Source organism: Apium graveolens, unplaced genomic scaffold, assembly GCF_009905375.1.
Source record: "Apium graveolens cultivar Ventura unplaced genomic scaffold, ASM990537v1 ctg5782, whole genome shotgun sequence".
Lineage (NCBI taxonomy): Eukaryota > Viridiplantae > Streptophyta > Magnoliopsida > Apiales > Apiaceae > Apium > Apium graveolens.
In genome coordinates, this window is record NW_027419098.1 from 53,013 (window position 1) to 66,546 (window position 13,534).

Sequence of the window (13,534 nt, forward strand, 5' to 3'; positions counted from 1 at the left end):
CTGTTGTTAATGTAAATACCAACATGAACTTCATTCTCATGCTTAACGGCGGAAACTTTAAGAGCTGGAGGCATAAACTTTAAGAGCTCGAAAGATAACGTTCTTTTAGTTCTCTGATGCATGAATTTAGACTATGCTATAAGGAAAGAGCAACATGTTTCTCTTACAGATGAAAGTTCAGCTACAGATAAATTGAACTTTGAGAAGTGGGAACGTTCTAATCGCTTAAGTCTAATAATGATAAACGCAACATTCCTGAAGTATTCAGGGGTGGTATGTCTGATGACTCCTATGAGGTATTTGTAAAGGATTTCCTTGATGAGCTTGAAAAGCATTTTACGAAAAGTGAAAAGGTCGAGACAAGTAAGCTTTTAGTTGATCTTGTTCAGATAAGGTTTAAAGCTAAATGAAATATTCGGGAATTATGAAGATGCCTAACATCCTTGAAAACTGAATGCACTAAAACTTGACTTGTTTGATGACTTGATAGTGCATTTGGTACTCATCTCTCTTTCTGCAAAATACAATCAATTTATAGTGAGTTATAATACTCGGAAGGATAAATGAGCTCTAAATGAGCTCATTTCACATTGTGTGCAAGAGGAAGATAGATTGAAGTTTGACAAGACTGAAAGTGCTCATGTTACAATTACCTCAAAGGTTAACTACCGAAAGAGGACTAAAGAGAAGGAGACTACAGTGTAAAAATTACAGCCTAAGAAACAAAAGACTCAAAATCAAGCAATTACTTGTTTCTTTTTTAAGAATTCTGGGCACGTGAAGAAGGAATGTCTCTAGTACGTCACTAGGCGTATGAAGAAAGGTAGACTTTCATTTTTTTTGTTATAAAGTTAATTTGATTTTTGTGTCTATTAATACATAGTGGGTCGATTCTGGTATTACTACTCATACAAGTTTGTGTTTGGGGTTGTATTTGGAGCCAGAAACCAAGTGATGCTGAAAGATTCATCTATATATGGGTGATGGAAATGCAGTTTCAGTTGAAGCCATTGACATTTTTTTAATTATCTTTTGAGACTGGTCAATTTATTGAATTAAGAGATACTTCTATAGTACCGTCATTTAGACAAAATTTTGGTTTTATATTTCTATTTTGGACAAATATGGTTATCTTGTTCATTTGGAAATAATAAATTTAGTCTATTTCTTAATTCATCTTTAGCTGAGACTGGTTCTTTGATTGATAATTTGTATATGCTGAATGTAATTTCTTCATCTAATGAAAACTTGCAAATAACATCAAGAGGTACAAAATAAAAAATTCTGGAGAAATAATTCTGTTATCTTATAGCATAAGTGTTTATGACATATCTCTAAAGAGAGACTAGAGAAACTTGTGTCACATTGAATACTTGAATCTCTTGATTATTCAGACCTTAATGTATGCCTTTAGTGTATTAAGGGTAAATAGACAAACCTAAGGAAATTAAGTGCCAATAGAAGTACTAATGTCATATAGTTGATACATACTGATATATGTGGTCCATTCCCTACGGCCTCTTGGAATGGTCAAAAGTATTTTATCATTTTTATAGACTACTATTCTCGATATGGGTACTTATGTTTAATACAAGAAAAGTCATAGTTTTTTTTGGATGTGTTTAAAGTCTTCAAAGCCGAAGTTGAAAATCATCTTTGTGGGAAGATTAAAGATGTCAAATCTGATCGTGGTGGTGAATAATATGGTGGGTATGATAGATCTGGTGAATAACGTCTTGGATATTTTGCTAAATTCCTAGAGGAATGTAGAATCGTCCCACAATATATTATGCCTGGGAAACCACGCATGAATGGTGTTGCTGAAAGACGAAACAGAACACTTAAGGATATGGTAAGAAGTATGATTAGTCATTCTTCTTTACATGAATCACTCTTGGGAGATGTACTTAAGAGTGCAGCCTACATACTAGTAGCTCAATAACTGTTAGTTGATATTTTTTGGGTATCCCGAGAAAACAAAGGGTTTCAAGTTTTATGATCCTTTAACAAAGTCTTTTTTTTCAAAATAGCAAATGCTGGACTTCTTAAGGATGTTGAGTTTGAGAAGGAAGATAAAGTTAGGGATGTTGTTTTTGAGGAAGCATCAGTTTTTTTACCTCATATTGTTCAAGGCAACAATGTGGATATACCTATATAGTTTCCTACTTCAAAATCATGATGATGTTCAAGAAGAGCAAACTCAATAACCTCAAGAGGAAGTTCCACTTAGGCGATTCACTAGAGACATGAGAAGTGAAATTCCAGATGATTATATTGTATTTTTTCAAGAGCATGAGTTTGACATAGGGATAATGGAAGATGACCAAGTCAACTTCCAACAAGCTAAGAGAAGTGCTCATCGCCAAAAGTGGATTGAAGTCATGAATGATGAGATTATATCCATGAAGGACAATGACATTTTGGGATCTTGTCAAGTTGTCTAAAGGTGTGAAACTGATTGGTTGTAAAAGGATATTTATAACTAAAATGAATTTAAAGGGCAAATTTTTGAAAGATATGAAGTGCGTCTAGTCACAAAGGGTTTTACTCAAAAAACAGGCATTGATTATAAAGAGAATGAGTCATTAATTTTTCCCGTATATGGAATCGCAAATTTTATCAAACAATTATCTCATACGATTTTGAGTTCAATGTTATTGAAAAATGCATAAATCACAAGTTTAATGGGAGTAAATTTATATTCTTGGTGCTTTATGGTATACTATTAGCTTCTAACAATACATGATTATTGCATGAAACCAAGAGATTTCTTATTAAATCATCTAAGATACATCGAGATCGTTCTCGAGGTATTTTTGACTTATCACAAAAGAGCTATATCGAGAAGGTGCTTGCTCGGCATGGAAGATTGTGCATAAATAAGTACTCCTGTTGCTAAGGGAGACAATTTTAGTCTCAAAAAATGTCCTAAAAATAATGTTGAAGTAAAGAAGCTGCAGAACATTTCATATATTTCAGCTATTGGGAGTCTTATGCATGTTCAAGTTAGTACCCTATCGAATTTGGCATTCATTATGGGTATATTAAGCAGATATTCGAGTAAACCCGGAACGTATCATTGGATTACAATTAAACAGGTTATGAGGTACTTGTTAGGAACAAAAATGTTACTTACTCGTTCATCGGAAATCAGAAAATTTTGAGATCATTAGGTAATCCAATTTTTGATGTTGTTGATTGCGTAGATACAACAAACCTATTTATGGTAATATTTTTTTATTTCTTAATATGTAGACATTAAATATCCGGTTATTATAGAGAGATTGCAAAATAAGGTAATGTTTATTGAGTATATAAAAATAAATTTTATGCTAGCACACCCACTAAATTAAAGTTTTAACATCTAAGGTCTTTCAATGGCATACTGCTCATGCGGGTGTTGTCTCTTTGAAGAATTTTAGTTTTATTGGGAGTTTTGTTTTGTTCTTATATTCGGTACTCAATTTTATGTTGACATTATTGTGATACATTATGTGTTTTGAGTTTTTGTAGAATAAACTTGAGATTTTTTTCTCCTTATTACTCTAGATGGGTTATTTCTTTCAATTGTGATTTTGACATAAAATTGAAAGAATAAAGATTGATCTCACTAAAGTATTAAGAATCATTTGAAAATATACATGATTGAGATCACATGGCATGTAATTTCCAGTTAAACATCCATACCTGATCTATGTCATCAAATATATTTATGTGGTGATTATTGAGGATCGAGTTACGACAATGTGATGAAGGTCGCTTTGGTTTCATGTATATATATGAGATGGACCAGATTGATTAAAGAAGATGTTTCTAAAGAATAAACAATTATGTGTGCACCTGAGATTATTGAATGTAATTATTGTTTTGGAATAATTTGTAGCCCAAGTGGGAGATTGTTAGAATATTTTATAATATTCACAATGTATGACCTTACGAATTAAAGATAATTATATTTAATGTTTATTTTATATTTGGACTAATTAAGTAGTCTATAATAAAGGGTCGAATTACATCTTATTCGGTATGGGTTTGTAATATGTAATACACAATAGTAGTCTGATTAAAGTTAATGGGGTCTTATTGGGCTATTATATAAAGAATATAATAGGATTTTGGTCCCGAGACAATTCACAACCTCTACTCCTCTATTTCGATCAGTTTGAGCGAGATGCCACAATCCGTATTCATATATGTGATCATATATACCGCTATAAAATCAGATACGATTCTTGATAATATTGTATAAGATGATCCCGCTTATGTATTTTATATGTAACATCTCCAACTTTACGGAGTTTCGTTCTGTGATTATTTTTTTAATCAAATGTTCAAAAATCATCCCACAGCCCATCTACAGTTTGTTTGTTCTTTGTTTCAATTTGTGATTAAAAATAATAAAAACTTACGATGTACATCTTTTTTTGTTAAATGACAATATACAATTTTTGTTTTCACAAATTTCAAATTTTGTCCAGATGTATAGAGCTCATCATTTGCACTTTAACCTCTTTTGGATCAATTGTTTAACACCACTTAACCACTTTAAAAAATTAGAAATGATCTTCCTCTGATTTTCCTCCAGCTACGTTTGCGTTCAAAGAAACACAACATTATAAATCTTTAGCTAAATTGTTAATCAGTTGTTAAAAGAAAGAAAATCAACCAACATGTAGATACAAATCAATGTAGGAAGAATATCTCTACTGAAAATCTAAATCATTTGAGAATTACTTCACTAAGAGGTTATGCTTTGTTCAGAATCACTGTGGTGCTATAGTCTTCCCAAACTGTACTGAAATGTTGGATATAAAAGATGAAATGTAAAAGAAATAATAGTAAATCAGCTATTATTCGCGATACAATCCCATTAAACAAACACGACCTGCTGGTAAATCAACCTCCAAAAAAGGGAAGAGAGAAACATAGAACACACTTTCAAAGCTTCCTATCTGGAAAAAATGAAACAGAAAATATAGGCTCTTTACTAATACATGTCTGCGCATAGGATATTTCCTTGTCCCTTCATGTAGCTGTAGAACAATGCATAGTTGTTGCCTCTAATCAAATAAACATTACTAAACAAAACTAGGGGCCCTGTAAAGTAGTTGTGTTTATTGAGCATTAGCTATCATACTACAATTATCCCAAACACGATTATAAAGACTTGCTGGAGGCGAAAAAGGATAAACAGAGTAAGAGTTCATTGGTAACAATAGCTCTCCTATGCAGGTTTCCGACATGTAATAATAGAAAATTTGATCAGGTCTTTCTTGTATCCTTCGATCATCAGTGGCATCACCAGTGCCCCTCTGATTGTCTTCCATCCTATTGTAATAATTGGCAATTCAGAGAAAAAAACATATGATATAAATACATTGTTTACTTGGGGAAAAACATGAAAACATATTCAGTTGTTTGAAACATATGATGTCTACCACTTCGCAACAATGATGTAAAACCCTTCCATGTCAAAGCTGATTCTATCACTGCTGGCCAAAATGGTGCAACATTCTCTGACCAGTCTGCTGTTTTTATATCCTACAAAAGAAAAGCAAAAAGTACATCAGATACTTAAGTTACCAACTGTTTCAATACCTTAGGATGTTAAGACTTAAAATTACTACTTCAATTTATATCTATTGTTTTCTCGAAATTAGTTTGACTCTATGAAAGAGAACCACTGATGTGTTCATTAAACGACTTGAAGAGTGTTTGTTACTTTAAAGCGAGGTGCCACCGAACTGAGGCGAGCCATTAACATACACATTTCCTAAAAATATAATTCAGCATATAACATACTATTTATACCTATTCTAATGATATCCAAGATATATGGAGTATAAAATTAGTTTGGAAAGGGGTAATGTCAGGTGTCGGCTAGAGATATAATATTACCTCAAGAGAAAGGGACTCCATTAATTTTACATAATCAGAAGCAGAACACCAAGCTGGGAGATAGTACGCATCACAGATCCTGTCCAATAGTTTTTTCTCATCCGGGCGCAAGGACTCCTCAGAAGGGGAGAGAATTCTATGGCACCATGTAACAAGTATTATTGTGGCTCCTGGGGCAGCCACTCGGGCTAATTCACTAACAAACTGCAAGTTTACAAAGTGAAGTAGGATATAAGTTTTCATTAGAGGATAATACAAAAAGATAATACCAACATAGAGAAGAGGGAAAACAGAAACGACAATCTGTGATTGAGATATAAAATTAAAGATGCAGTAATACAAAAATTCTAAATTTGCAGTGTTATAAGCACCTTCTCTTTGTTTGGCATGTGTTCTCCACTCTCCATGGACCAAATGAGGTCAAATTCTCCATCAGGAAAAGGTTGATTCAGAGCATCTCCAACTTGAAAGGAAACCTGCATGTTTAATATAGTTACCCTTTTTTTCCATCCTTATACTTCTTTAGAAACAGGATGAAACTGTTGAGGTCCATAATCAGGGGAAGAGAATGACAAAAACTGTGATACTTTGAACTTATTTTTTTCTTTATATCATTTTTCATTGGTCGGTATAATGAAAATTAGAAACTGATATTTGTTGAAATATGTTCTACATAGATACTAATCAAAATTTGATTTGTAGAGTCACGGCGAAGCTCATTGAGTTTCACTCCAGAATGATGTTATACCAGAGTAATATTCTACCAGAAAACAGACAATTGATAATTAAGAAAGGATGGAAAAATCTGCGTGCACTAAAAAATGAGAAATGAGTATCCTTTCTTTGGTAGTTAAATGTGTAAATTCCTCATAAATTATCCAAACACAACTGCCCCTCTTCTCTGGGAAAATATCTGTCATTTAGTTGAACTTTTCCTGAATAGACATTAAGATATTGAGTAAGCTTTTATCTAGCATGCATGCACAAATGCCTGTAAATAGTGCAAGTAGAATTGGGGGGAGGTCAAACATTGATTTTGCTATAAAGTTTGTCTCTTTTCTCCGTTTTCTTTTTCTTTTTTTCTGCCAAGTCTCATTCTCCGTTCAGACATGAATATTAAGATAACAGACGCATTAACACTATGATGGAGCATACCTTATCAGATAGTCCTTGACCTGCAGCAAGAGCTTGAGCTCTTTGGGCTTGTACAGGGCTCAAAGTGATTCCTTGACATTGAGCACCATATTTCCTTGCTAAATACCTTGAGCTGCCTCCTATTCCACACCCGACATCAACTATCTTTTTTGGTATTTTAGCTGGCTCTGCTGATAAAAACACTTAATTTAGAATGCAAATGTTACTAAACAACACTATGAAATGTAAGGGTAACAATATTCCACGCATTGTTTTTCCGGAAAAGGAGAAAAACATTTATCCATTATACAAATATACAATAAGCATGAATCCACAGTCCATGATTGTCTATTTTCTTTTGTCAGCCAAGAAACTTACTTATGTGATAGGGGTTTTAACGTGGTGTGCACATGAGTACACAATAAGAAGTTATATGACAAATTCTGATTAGTTATTTTCCAATAATTTTAATGGATCCCTTATACGCACAAAAATCCACACCAATAAGAATCATTTAACTCATAAAACAATCATTGTTAAATTGCGCACATAAACACACTAGACAAACTGATTTGATAAGGGACATTATATTAGCTTCGCTATATTGTATTCAGTGCAGAAGTCTAGACTGGTGCACAAGACTCAACTCTTGCACTGAGCAAATATGGAATTTTGTTTCCCGAACAAATACCAAGTACACACTTGACTATCAAAAATTGAAAAAAAATATTTATAAAAATAAAAAAAGAAATCACAAACTTCAGCTGGCTAACAACATTTGGCCAACAAAAAGAACAAGTATCCATGTATACACCACTCTCCGGTCACCGGTTTAAGAATTCAATGCATTTTTAAATTTAAATCCTCCTAGATTTTTATGTTAAGATACCAAATAAAACCTATGTTACCCTGTATCTTCTATTTTCCTCAAATACCCGTGTCAACACTTGACATTTGACACTGAGTATAAACACTCTTAGGGCAAAAATATGTAAAAATTTTGAATTTCAAGTCAAACATATATAAAAAGTAATCCCACAAAGAAAATGGAAAACATATATATATATATATATATAAAAAGGTTAATTAGTCAATCTATGTGAGATTTCCCCCCTCTGTCTCTCCCGTGTACAATTAAGATAGTACATTTAAAAAGAAATATAAAAAGATTTCGAAAAATCAGAGGCCATTAAATTACTATTTATGGAAAGTCTTGTCCGCCTATAATCAGGAAACACCGAAAGAAACACCGAAACACTAAAAACATACCAGAACCATAAGCAAAAGCAAGAGATTCCTCAACCATCCGAATCTGAGCAAGCCGATGATCCGATATCGAAACAGACGAATCAGGATCATAAAAGCCATGATGCATATGTTCACCCCATATATCTTCCCACAGCCCTGAAGACTCATCATACAACTCAGCAATCCCCTTCTGCAACACCTCAATCTCATTCGACGACACGGATGCGCTAGGCGGCTTCAACTGCTTCCTGGCTCCGACAGAACTGAGGCGAGTGGCGGCCGAGGAGAAGGTGGTCTGAAATGTGTTGAAGGCTGAGAGTATTCGGACCGAGTAGCACGTGGTGGTTGTCATTTTTTTTAATGTTTTATTTATGTTGGGCTCTGAAATAGTTGTGTGGGCGGCGAATGAGAAGACAGCAGGGATTATAGGTGAAATCTAGGAACAGTTATTAACAACTGACTGACAGAGTGATAAGTCCTGTTTCTAGTTACCTGAAAAAAATTACTGCACCTAGCAAATGTAGAGTGATAAGTCCTGTTTCTAGTTACCCGAAAAAAATTACTGCACTTAGCAAATGTGCACGGGTTTAAAATTATCGAATTCTAGAAATGATAATTTATACCGAATCGATTTATATCATATTGGTATTGACCCAATTGGATTTTACCGGAACCGAATATTTCGGCTTGTTCCCAATTAGCAGATAGATTTTACGGTCCGTTTGGGAAATTAGATTTCATTTAAAATTTTAGATTTGATCAAATTAGCTGTTTGAGAATTTGGACTTAGATTTCATTTAAAATCCAGGACATTCAAATATTAGTATAAACATGAGAATTTGAAATGATAACTCAAAACCTGTCATTTGAAATCCTTGATTTGAAATGAAATGTAAATTTTCAAACGTCCTCTTATGCTATATGAAATCCATTTCCTTAAAATGTTGTCGGTATACTATACAATTTTGATAAGTTAATAGTGTATTGATGAAAAATATTAATTTAAAAATACGTTTTATTGATTTTGAATGATATATTATGTTTATTTACTAAGAAAAACCATTTCCTGCATAAATTAGTGGAAAATCGAATTGATGAAACAAATTTTAAAATTAACCAGTAATTAATGAAAATTTGCAAAAAAGGGTAATTTTGTAAGTAGGAGCATTAATTGTCTGTTTTGAAATGACGTAATAGCCTGATAGCCCGTTCGCAGAAACGTCAGGTCTGATGTATTTTGCTGTCGAGTCAGGATTGGGCTGCCACAATTAGGTAACATCGTTGGAGTGGACTCGTGGAGTGCTCCCCAGAATTTTTTGACATCTAAAACATCCCATCTTCGGGGCTTAAGTGATGGCTACACATTAATACCATTAATACCATCTATACGGAAGATTTTTCGGTTTGTGCTCATGGCCACGTGCTAAAATATTGTGATAGATGAGTTGTAAAAATTTGATTAATGGAGAGCTCATTAATAATTATGGAGCCCTACTATATGTACAAAAATCCCCGCCGGTCAAATTTTTACAACTTGTATATATATATATATATATATATATATATATATATATATATTGTTAAAACAATCTGCGATTAATACATATAATCAAACAAATGTGTGCGTGAGTAAACGAAATCAAACGGAGGAAGAAAAGATATAAACAGAAGAGATATCCTCGAGTCCAGTTGAAACTGTCTCCTTAAAGCTATTTCGCCTCTCACCGTATGTGCGAGTCGATAGCCTCCCAGGATAAAACGAGGTAGCGGCGGCGTTACGGATAACGAGCACCTTCAGCGAGTTTGAACGGGTACGAAACTATCACCGAGAGAGAGAGAGAGAGAGAGAGTTTTGTGTTTAAAGGCGAATATGTTTTTGGTGTATCTAACCCTAACGCCTTAGAGGTGTTTATATAGGTGTAGATAGACTTGTGCGCTACTCTTTTCCGTAATTAAATATCAATAATTATGGAATCGGTGTAATACTTGCAAGCTACTCTATTCCATAAATAATCTGAAACAGAATCAGATTAAATATATCAAGACATACACCATATCAATTAATCTGAAACAAAATCAAATTAATTTATGCCATAATATTTGAGCCAAATTCTAATGGAAAATAATAATTTCCATTATTAAGAGAATATCATCATATCTCACACATCTTTTAGTCATAATGCTCAAAATATGACTTATCAATATGGGACTTATACCCATATTTTCCAACAATCCCCCACATGGGTGAGATTGGTGATCTTAGTAGCACACACCAGACAGACAGACAGACACGGAGTTTGACTTGGTGATAGTTTCTTCGATCAGATATAGCATACGATAGGTAGAGAATGCTCCTTGAACCTTCGCTCGAGTAAGCATACCGACTTTACTGGTAGACAGTAGACGTGCTTGTCCTTGAACTGTTCGACCGTTTGTGTAAACGATGATATACTTATCACTATATCGTTTCTGACTCGTTCAGCTCTCATGAGTATGTCCATTTTGGCCATGGAACATCGTCCTGGTTCTGCAGAAGTTTCTAAAGAATTGTGCCTCGCAATTCTCCTTTGAAGCGGCCCCACTTCTCTCCCACATAGGTGATCTTTATCTTATAGAGTAACCCGCGTTTACTCAACTGAATTCCATGCGTTCACTCCTAGCTCCATGTATTGATCAAAGATCATTAAAAGCTCAAAGCTTAACCTCGTACCTTACGGGTCTCACTGTTTCCTCATCATAGGAACAGGCCAGGGGTTACCCCCACAGTGATTTGGTCATCATGATTTAGTTGTCCCATTGAACCAAGTTCTTGGGATCTCCAGTCAACAATGGTTGGGTGTCCACCATGATGCCGTTAAGCAATAGGCTTAAGGCCCATCCCTCTCGATGATTTCTCAACCACTTCTCTTGATAACCCTTTGGTTAGTGGATCCGCGATATTATCTTTTGACGGTATATAGTCAACAGTGATAATTCCGGTTGAGATCAATTGTCTAATGGAACTGTGTCGTCGTCGTATATGACGAGACTTTCCATTATATATCGTGCTCTGCGCTCTGCCAATAGCGGATTGACTATCACAATAAATCCCTATTGCAGTTACAGGCTTTGGCCATCTTGGAATATCCTCCAGAAACTGACGTAGATATTCAGCCTCTTCGGCGCATTTATCTAGTGCCACAAACTCAGCTTCCATCGTGGAATGAGTTATCACCGTTTATTTTGAGGATTTCCATGATATTGCCGCTCCAGCTAATGTAAACACATAGCCACTCGTAGACTTAAGTGCTTTCTTGCTAGATATCCAATTTGCGTCAGTATATCCTTTGAATACTGCTGGGTATCTGCCATAGTGCAGTCCATAGTCTCGAGTTCCCCTCAAGTACCTTAGTACCCTTATGATCGCTCTCCAGTGATCAGCTCCCGGATTACTCGTAAACCTACTCAACTTGCTAATTGAGTATGCAATGTCTGGTCTTGTACAACTCGTGAGGTACATCAGACTACCAATTATCCTCGAGTATTCCAATTGGGAAACAGCTACACCTTTGTTCTTGGATAGGTGCAAAGTCATATCCACAGGTGTCCTAGCTTTCTCAAAGTCATCCTTAAGAAACTTCTCGAGGATCTTGTCAACATAATGTGGTTGACTTAATGCGAGACCCTCTGATGTTCTAGAAATTTGAATTCCCAGAATTACATTTGCTAGTCCCATGTCTTTCATGTCGAATCTTGATTTCAACATGTCCTTGGTAGATTTGATCACTTTATCATTGCTTCCGGCAATAAGTAGATCATCTACATATAGCGTCATCATGACATAGCCATTGTCATTCTCCTTGACATAGCTGTTCTCGTTATCCTTGTAATAGGCACAACTATCACATTCATTGATTTTGAAGCCATTGGCCAGCACGACCTCATCAAATTTTTTCATGCCATTTCATAGGCGCTTGTTTCAAACGATACAATGATTTCACCAATTTACAAACTTTCCTTTCTTGTCCTGGGACAACAAACCCTTCGGGTTGTTCCATATAGATTTCCTCATCTATGTCCCCATTTAGGAAGGCTGTTTTCACATCCATTTGATGTACAGTTAGATTACGCATTGCAGCAATAGCAAACATCATCCTTATGGACGTTATTCTCGTTACAGGAGAATATGTATCAAAGTAATCAAGGCCTTTTTGTTGCTTGTATCCTTTAATTACAAGTCTGGCCTTATACTTATCAATAGTGCCATCAGTTTTCAACTTCTTCTTGAAAACCCACTCGCTACCTAATGGTTTGCAACCAGTTGGCAAGTCCACTAATTCCCAAGTATGATTTTGCATAATTGAATCAACTTCATTCTTGATGGCCTCTTTCCACATAGGTCCATCAGGTGAGGTAATCGCCTCCTTATAGGTTTTCGGGTCACCTTCTTCGAGCAAATAGGTCATAAAATCATACCCATATAATTTCTCCGTTCGTTGTTTTTTGCTCCTTCTCACTACCCCCCACATTTTCGTCTTCACTTTCGTCACTCTCATTATCGTCATCTACAGACTCATGAGATCGTTTAGACGTCGTAGGTTGTTGGTTTCCTGGATTACAGGGAAACATCGTCTCAAAGAATGAGGCATTCCTTGATTCCATAATGGTATTCTTTTGAATATTACGAATCTTGGATTCATGAACAAGAAACCGATATGCAGTGTTGTGTGGAGGATATCCGATGAAGATACAATCCACAGTCTTAGGACCTATCTTCACCTTCTTCGGTGTAGGGATCAGTACCTTTGCAAGGCACCCCCACACTTTCAGGTGTTGGTAACTTGGTTTCTTTTTCTTCCACATTTCATAAGGACTTACATCCTTATTCTTGCGCATCATAATATTTAAAATATTATTTGCGCTTAGGATGGCTTCTTCCCAAATCGATTGTGGAAGCCCAGAGCTTAAGAACATCGCATTCATCATTTCTTTCAGAGTGCGATTCTTCCTTTCAGCCACACCATTTGACTGAGGGGAGTATGGTGCAGTGACCTCATGGATTATACCATGTTGTGAACAGAATTCTCCAAATGGTTCAACATATTCACCTCCACGATCACTTCGTATCGCTTTGATTTTCTCAGTCTGTTGTGTCTCAACTTCTTCCTTATAGATTTTAATTTATCTATAGCTTCGTCTTTGATTTTCAACAAATATACATAGCAGTATTTTGTACAATCATCAATGAATGTAATAAAATACTTGTTTCCTCCTC

At 35.1% G+C, this 13,534-nt stretch overlaps 1 protein-coding gene across 2 annotated transcripts; it reads right to left on the bottom strand.

The window, feature by feature from the left end:
• Positions 1 to 4,962: 4,962 nt before the first annotated feature.
• Positions 4,963 to 8,725, bottom strand: LOC141702829 (putative tocopherol O-methyltransferase, chloroplastic). 2 transcript variants are annotated; one of them, XM_074506438.1, is made up of 6 exons: positions 8,302 to 8,725; positions 7,054 to 7,220; positions 6,270 to 6,374; positions 5,899 to 6,102; positions 5,439 to 5,541; positions 4,963 to 5,328 (listed from the first exon to the last, which is right to left on the bottom strand). In XM_074506438.1, exons 1-6 carry the CDS (start codon positions 8,630 to 8,632, stop codon positions 5,225 to 5,227), a joined length of 1,014 nt encoding a protein of 337 aa, XP_074362539.1. In that variant the 5' UTR covers positions 8,633 to 8,725; the 3' UTR covers positions 4,963 to 5,224. The 2 variants fall into 2 exon arrangements, with proteins under 2 accessions (XP_074362539.1, XP_074362538.1); XM_074506437.1 differs by having other exon boundaries at positions 7,054 to 7,223.
• Positions 8,726 to 13,534: the final 4,809 nt, after the last annotated feature.